At 42.0% G+C, this 8,559-nt stretch overlaps 1 protein-coding gene across 1 annotated transcript; it reads left to right on the top strand.

Moving 5' to 3' along the window:
- The first annotated feature begins 4,078 nt into the window (after nt 1-4,078).
- On the top strand, nt 4,079-5,681 carry LOC118094398 (leucine-rich repeat-containing protein 17-like). The gene has a single exon (XM_035134790.2). It carries the CDS (start codon nt 4,111-4,113, stop codon nt 5,173-5,175), a length of 1,065 nt encoding a protein of 354 aa, XP_034990681.1. The 5' UTR covers nt 4,079-4,110; the 3' UTR covers nt 5,176-5,681.
- Nucleotides 5,682-8,559: the final 2,878 nt, after the last annotated feature.

An 8,559-nucleotide genomic window follows, 5' to 3' on the forward strand; every position in this document is an offset into this window, starting at 1 on the left:
GCTATTTCTTTATCATCTATTTTTAATTTTTGGGTTTTCTTGCGTATCATGATTTTGTCTCTCAGAATCCTTGAGTTTAAAAAGACTAAGCAGTCACCTGGCCAGTTGTTCGCGCGGGCTTGTTTCGACTTCAGCCTGAATGCTTTATCCAAACAAATGGAAATGTCTTCCTCCTGCAGGTCCATCCACTGCGCCAGGGCTGTAATGATGACATTCTCTATATTTTCGTCTGCTTTCTCCTTCAGTCCCCTGAACCTCAGGGTCAAATCATTTTGTTTAAGTTCTTGCATCGCGAGAGCGTCCAGTAGTGCTTCCTGACTGTTTTTTAGTCTTTGTATTTCTTCCCTCATTTTTTCTTGATTTCTCCTATATTCTCTACCTTCCTCTGCGTACTTTTTAGCCGCTTCTTCCTGCTTGTTTAACCTTGCTGTTAAGTTCTGGATATCCTTTTCCATTTCTTTATTTTTTTCTTGTAAATCCATGACGTGTTTATCCAAGTTCTCAATCGCTTTGGTATTCTCTTCTGTCTTTTTCCAGTTTTCTTCAATTCTGTTCCCCATCTTATCCATTTTATCATTCAGTGAGTCCATCTTTTCTGTAAGATCTGTCTTTAGCCCAAGAATCAGTTCCTTTATATCCAGCGTGTCCGTGTCCATGTTTGAACCTCTTCTTTGGGTACCAGCCGGTGTAATAGCAAATTGGTTCTTGATTCTTTTATTCTCACCCATTCTTGGGTGGTATATATCCCCAAAGCTTAGAATTTCAAATTATAAAAGTCCGTTATCCTCACCTTTAAAGTGGAAAGAAGTTTATTTTCAACCTTAACTCTGGGGGGGGGGGAGGTAGGTTTTTACGCTGATGTCATATCTCTACCACTTAAGTCAAGAGGGAGACAGAAAGCAAGTCAGAGAAGGGTTAAATCCACTTTCCCATGTAGGGCAGGAGTCTGGAAAGTATGGGCTGGTATAGGCTGTCACTAGGTGTCACTCTTTCCTTATTCTTTCTCCCCTTCTCCCAGCCTTTTTCTTATAATCTGCCACTCCTCACTCTCTTCTTCCTGCTTCTTTTATCACCAGCTTCCGTTTCTCAGTGGATCAGCAATTTCTCGCCGCCATTAATCTCTTTTAGTCCCGTTTTTTTTATTGGGGTATCCCCTTTCCGGCAGCGATACTTTCTTCAGCCTCCAATCTCCCTCTCAGTGGTTCAAAGTTTAACTTTCCTTCCCTCCCCTTTTATCAGTTCAGTCCTTGTTTTGTGGTCCCTTTTATTGTTCTACTCTGTCCAGCTCTTTTTCCTTCTCACTCCTTGTCTATTCTCTCCGCCCCTCGTTCTGCCTTCTTGCTTCTTTGTATCTCTCTTAGTGTCTCTTTGTATCTCTTTGTAGCAGTTCGTATAGGAAAAACCACCCCTCGCGCTCCCTTATTAACTCAGTACTCACAGTCTTTGCGTTTGTCACCTCGTCCTTCCCCCAGAAAGTGGGTACTTCCAGACCAGGCGTTGTGGGGGGGGGGGTCGGTTCCTCTTTTCTTAGGGCTCTGTGTTGTTTTATAGTCCCATATCGCTTTTTAAAGCAGTTCACAAGTCCTCTAAGGATAGGGGTAAGCTCCGTTTGCGCTCCTCCCCAGTTTCCGCTTGCCAGTCGTTTTGAGTTCGTTCAGCAGAGAACTTGGCAAAATAAGTTTGATTAAAAAAAAACTATAAGAATAAAAACTGTACTTCCTCTGCTCTTAGGGTGCTTTTCCTTGCGTTGAAGTGCTGTCGCTATTCCGTGCTCCGTCCTGAGGCAGCTTTTAGAGGGGCGGACATTTTCTAAGCGCCGGGGCTTGAGTTTTCTTTCAAATTTTAAGCGTTTTCTTGCCCCTTCTTCTAGCGCCGCTTCTCGTCCCAGGACCCTGAAATTTTCCTTCGAGGGTTTTGAGGCTCCGTTGCCTTCGGAGACCCCCTGAACCCCTCTAAAATTGGATCGCCACAAGCGCCTGCAGCGATCCCGACGCAGCTCCGGCAGCGAGCAACCCGGAAGTCACCCCAAGTGTCCCTATTTTCCAGGGACATCCTTGATTTAGAGAAGCCGCCCCAGTTTCTTTGATTCCAGAATGTCCCACTTTTCCTTAGGATGTCCCTATTTTCATTGAAGAACTTTTGGAGGGTATGGAATTATCCACACCCCAAGCCATCTGAAGGCAGTGTTGTATAGGGAAGGTTTTTAAAATGTTTAATGTTTTATTATGCTTTTATATATGTTGGACCCAGGTGGCGCTGTGGTTAAACCACTGAGCCTAGGGCTTGCTGATCAGAAGGTCGGCGGTTCGAATCCCTGTGATGGGGTGAGCTCCCGTTGCTTGGTCCCAGCTCCTGCCAACCTAGCAGTTCGAAAGCACGTCAAATTGCAAGTAGATAAATAGGAACCGCTACAGCGGGAAGGTAAACGGCGTTTTCATGTGCTGCTCTGGTTTGCCAGAAGTGGCTTTGTCATGCTGGCCACATGACCTGGAAAATGTACGCCGGCTCCCTCGGCCAATAATGCGAGATGAGCGCACAACCCCAGAGTCGGTCACGACTGGACCTAATGGTCAGGGGTCCCTTTACCTTTATATATGTTGGAAGCCACCCACAGTGGCTGGGGCAACCCAGTAAGAAGTGTGGGGTATAAATAGTAAAATTATTATTATGAAATAGAACTTCCGTATTTCCCTATCAGATAAATGTTGGAGGGTATGCCTTAATTTTTTTTTTATTTGGAAATTTGTTGAACAAATATGTACTCATTCAGAAAAATGTGAGGGTTCGTACATTTATGTGAATATAAGTGGGCTATTGAATAGGAAGACAATTTTTATTATTTCTTTTTCTTGCCTAAAAGGCCAGGACAGGATATGCAAATCACTCTGAATGTTCATAGAAATTGTTGAGCTGAGTTAGGACATCACACTAAACTGTTATTTGCTGTTACATGCATGGACATGGGTAGCACTGTGGTCTAAACCACCGAGCCTCTTGGGCTTAGAATCATAGAATCTTAGAGTTGGAAGGGCCACAAGGGTCATCTAGTCCAGCCCCTGCAATGCAGGAATCTCAGCTAAAGCATCCATGCCAAAAACCTTCAAGGAAGGCTTTCTGATTGTAAGGTCGGCAGTTCAAGTCTGCGTGATGGGGTGAGCTCCTGCTGCTCTGTCCCAGCTCCTGCCACAACCTAGCAGTTCAAAAGCATACCAGTGCATGTAGATAAATAGGTATTGCTGTAGCGGGAAGGTAAACAGCATTTCTGTGCACTTTGGTTTCTGTCACTGTGTTCTGTTGCACCAGAAGTGGTTTTGTCTGGCTTATTTGGCCTGAAGTGACATGAGTGCTGCAACCCCATAATCACCTTTGTTTGGACTTAACCATCCAGGAGTCCTTTACCTTTACCTGCATGAGCATCAGGTTCACACACTCCAGCAGTTCCTCTTTTGCCTAAATCATCATTTGCCATTACTTCCAAACCAGGCGTTATTTGAAACAGAGATACCTGAGCCTTGGCCCCTTCACATGTTGCTGAGTTGTCCTCTGCCCCACACAGCCTGGTCAGGGATGGTAGGAGTTGTATTTCAACAATATCTGAAGGGCCACAGGTTAGCCACCTCTGGTCTGAAATTTAGTCATCTTTTTTTTTTTACTTTCTTTTTATCCTATAATGAAAATTATGCATAGAATGAAGTGACTTTTGTTTTGTTTAGTCGTTTAGTCGTGTCCGACTCTTCGTGACCCCATGGACCATAGCACGCCAGGCACTCCTGTCTTGCACTGCCTCCCGTAGTTTGGTCAAACTTTATATGTTCCAATAAGTACACAGTCAGAAAGTTCTCAATGACTTCATCACATGAGAATCCGAGAAGAGAGCTGGTAACTGGAGAGTCAGGCAGGGTCGTGGCTGAAGCTCTAGTGTGTGAACAAACCAGATAGCCAACCTTTTCTCACTTCTGTCATTCCATAAACTAAGTTTTCAAGGTTAATAATTCATTTGTGTTTCTATCATATACCAAAAATTATAGGTATTTTTCTAAAATGTGCTTTTAAAAATATATATTTCTGTTGTACAACAGGAACTAAAGAACATACAGGACAAGACTGAAGATGTATTTTCATTACTTAATCTGCCTCTGGATTCCGCTCTCCTTTAGTGTCTCTGAAATCCATAACCCATGCCATAAAATCTGCTTCTGCACAGAAGGGGCAATGTTTGTGAACTGTTCAGGAGTCAATGTCAGCTCCAATCTCATTTTTCCTCCGGAGGCAGAACACTTGGATCTGTCAAACAGTCAGTTACATTTTGTTCCAAGCAAAGGTCTCAGATCCCTGTGGAAGTTACGGGTTCTCCTTCTGAGTGACAACTACATCAGGAGAGTTGAAGAGAGAGCGTTCATCTCCCTGGAGAGACTCCATAAGCTTGATATTGGTAGAAATGAGATCTCCTTTCTTGGAAACAGCTTTTCATTGGGTCTCGTTAGTCTCTATGAACTCACTTTGGCCTACAATAGGCTGCAGGAGCTACAGTACAAGAACTTCAAGCACTTTGAAAGTCTTCAGAAGCTCAATTTGCAAAATAATAATATATCATTGATAGAAACGGGTGCATTCCGCAGTCTCACCTGCTTGAGGCAACTTTGTCTTCAGAATAATCACCTTCGTAACCTCAACAATGGAGATTTTTCTATGCTGCAACACTTAGAAGTTTTGAACTTGGAGGGCAACAGAATCAAAACCATTGGCCCTGGAGTCTTTACTTCTTTAAGCAGCCTCACAACACTTAACCTGGTGCACAACCAAATTGAACATATTCGATTCAAGACATTGTTATCTCTCCAGACCTCTGGAACTCACATCTTGCTCTCGGACAATCCATGGTTTTGTGACTGTGACCTTCAGAGGGTTTTTGCTAAGCTGCACAGTGTCAGGAGGCTGATCCTAGATGACTATCACAATGTGAGGTGCATGGAGCCCCATATCCTGAGAAACCGTCCTCTGTCATCTGTGGACAGCCAGCTGTGCATTGCAGAGACAGTGACGGTTCTTGTCATAACTTTCACAGTCTTTGTTACTGTGGTAGCTGCCATTGTCATGGCTGAAAGGAACAGAAAGAAGAGGACAGGCAAGCACTGGAGTGAGGACAGCAAAGTCTCCTATGATGCTCATAACTGAAGCAGCACATATTGAGGGTACCTTTTCGTCTACTTAGAGTTATGAGGTTTAGTAATTCCCTTCAGATTTTGCATTCTCTCTTTCCTTCCGAGAAGTTTTTGATTATTTCCAAAGCATAGTTCACCATCACAAGAAGGAGCAGAAAATGTAGGCATGTAGCTATAAATATGTACTTTAACAGAGAAAACTGCTCTAGCAATTCCAGGTTACTATAAAAAAATGAAAGTATGCTACCGTAATTATATTCCTGCTTCCTCCATTGGAAGAATGACCCTCGGGGTCCCTTCCATCTCTATAATTCTGTTTCTGGGCTACTTTCAATAACAGAAGGTGGGCCTAGAGAAACTAGGCGTGTTTAACTAGATGTGTTAAATCTCTTCCCTTAAAGAGACTTTTAATATTCCAGTGCCTGGCATATGTTATTCTCATGGATGCTAGCGTATTTTACATTACATCTTGGTTACAGATGGAGGAGAATTCTGCTTGATTTGCATTTTTAAGCAAAGGAATCCAATTCAAAGATTCTGATTGCAATACAGTCCAGTAATGCAAATACACCTCCTTGAATTTTTATTGGCATTAAAATTACAAAAATGCATGAAAATGTGTATTTTAGGATACATAGGTACATTCTTTTTAAAAATATATATTATATATATTTTTTCCATGATATAGTAACAACACAGTATAACATCATATGATGACCATGTTGCCTCCAGAGCCATCAATTATTAATGTCCTAGATTTATTTAGGACATATAATTTAGCTATATTTTATCCCACAAATATCTGGCAGAGTTAAACTGGAGTCTTGATTATCTGCATAGATGATAAAGCAGAGCCTATTTTTGTTCTCTTTGTGCTTTCAGTTGAGTACGAGGTCATCTTTTCCATGAGGGAAATTTGTCACGTTGAGGAACAGATCAGTAGAACAATTTGTGTGCTGAGGCCCTTCCAGCAGAAATTATATGTACACTGAGATTAAATACTTATTTAAAAGTTGTGCAGTTCTGATTTATATATATATATATATGAATACTAATTTTTATAGAGTTTAAAACGAAACACTGCAGTTTAAAGTAGAAATGAGATGGGATTGTGAGAAGAACAAGCACAAGGGATTTGTGAGCACATTAGTATTTAAAGCCATTAATAACTTAGGCCCCAAATATCTGAAAAACAGCCTCCTTCCCTACTGACCTTCTTGCATATCAACCATCTCTTTGTAGTTTGCCACCCTTGGAAGCGCAGAGAATGGGGGTCCTTTATTTGTGGCAGCCCCTAAATTATGGGACTCCACCCCCCCCCCAGAAATGCACCTAGCACCTGAGTTTTTGCCACATGCTGAAGACAGACCTCTTCATCTTAGCCTTTGACAATTAAGGCATTTTGTTTGGTGGGACCCAGTGTGGCGTAATGGTCAACAAGTCTTGGACTAGGACCTGGGAGAGCAAGGTTTGCATCCCCACTCAGCTGTGAAGCTCACTGGGGGGCCTTGGACCACTCAGTCCCCATCTCTTAGCCTAACCTACCTCACAGGGTTGTTGTAAGGGTGAAATGGGGAGGAGCCGAGGAGAACCATGTGCAACACCTTGAGATCCTTAAAAGATGAAGGTGGTGTATAAATGTAATAAATAATAATAAAATATATTTGGCTGGATTTTTACTGCTCTCGTACATTTGGAATAGTTTCACGTGTTTTTTAATCGCAATAGGCTTTTCTGTTTTTATGACTGGATGCTGAACTTTTGTAGCCTTCTTTGGGACCTGATGGTGATGGGTGGGTGATGAATATTACAAATAAATAACAATCATATAGGAAGCTAGTTCTGTACTTTTTTTGAAGATTGTATTGAAATTTTTGGTTTATCAACAATCTGAATCAAAATGCCACTAATTAACCAGTTTCAGGGCACAATACATCTTGAATTGTGTATCTCATCTCAATGTCCGTACAGGGAATGAATCATTAAGACAGTTGAGCTGCAGGTGCAAGAACCGTTTTATCCCTTCAATAAATTGGTATCAAACTTCAGAGACTTTGTTTGCATTTCTACCCTTGAGCTTTTACTTTGCTTATCTAAATCCAACTGCCCAACCCTGTTGCACCAGCTTCGGATAAAGAGAATTAGTGAGATCTTTCCAGCCGCACCAGATGCAAGTGCAGTAATTTATGTACCAGTAACAGTGTTTACTGTGCCAAGAAGGACAATAAAGTGGCTTTACCAGGTCTTGATTGCTTTCTTTTCCTACAACATCCATCTAATGGGACTTGTCATTTATTCAAAAACAGGTCAGGGGTGTGGAGAATTCCAGACCTTTTGTCCTTTTCTTCCTCCTACACATCTATAAAAATGATTTTCACCTATTCTCTACCTTCCATTGAAGCCGAAGCTGAGCTTTTCTGCCAATAACATCTGAGTCACTGTGACATTGATTTGTGGATTTTACTTAGAAAATAAACCAAAGAGGCATCCTAGGTATAGGACTGCCAAACCACCCATAATTTAAGTCATCAATTCACTTTTATGATGGAAATTGGCATAAGGATATGCTAAATATATTTAATCCTCTAGAGACCCATGTGTGTGGTTTAACAAAGGGGGGACCAGCTGGTGTCTGTTTTTAAAACGTGGGACTAACACACAGAGAGCCCCAATAGCAGAGTACGAAGTCCCATCATTAGGCTGATTAAGGAAGCCTAGGAATATGCTATTAAGTCTGCTATGAAGCAGCTGAACCCCATTTACCACTTTTTTAAAAAATAAAAAAGAGCACACAGTGCAAAGTAAGTTTAAAATGCTTTACTTGTGAGTTTCCTAGGACTCAAAAATGCATTTTCCTTTAAGCAAGAGCAATAAATTAATGGAGGTAAAATATTCTTAGTAATACAGCACAGCGGCCTCAGACATGTGCTGAATTAAAAAATATAAGCTGCCAATTGTTTTGCTTAGTGGTTGGTCTCTATCCTTGAAGATGGCCACCACTTTTCCCATTTTTTGTTACTGTGCATTTTGAAATGTTTCGTGGCTACCTCTACAAGGATTACTGTGAAATTATTTTATAATTTGTTCATAAAAGTTAGGTTTTGTTTTATAAATTTATGAGCTTCCAAGTCCTGAGGCTGAAAATCCTTCATACATTTGTTTCTACCCTGAACTTCCAGTGTGGCAATTTCTTTGTCGAGGAAAGAGAATTGCAAGTACAGTATGATCGATGTGCAGCAAAGGCGCTCCTGGATCCTTGTGCCGGGGACCGAAGAACCTCCGGATCCGATTCCTCGGGCCTCGTGCAGGCGCCTCCCCCTCCCCCTCCCCGGCAGGACACTCGGCTCCGGGGCCGCCGGTCGGACGGAGCAGCCAGAGGGGACGCCGAGGCCTAGAG

Source organism: Zootoca vivipara, chromosome 1 (genome assembly GCF_963506605.1).
Source record: "Zootoca vivipara chromosome 1, rZooViv1.1, whole genome shotgun sequence".
Lineage (NCBI taxonomy): Eukaryota > Metazoa > Chordata > Lepidosauria > Squamata > Lacertidae > Zootoca > Zootoca vivipara.

What these genes read in the sequence shown, in the direction of transcription:
- LOC118094398 (XM_035134790.2), top strand. Translation starts at nt 4,111, where the DNA reads ATGTATTTTCATTACTTAATCTGCCTCTGGATTCCGCTCTCCTTTAGT.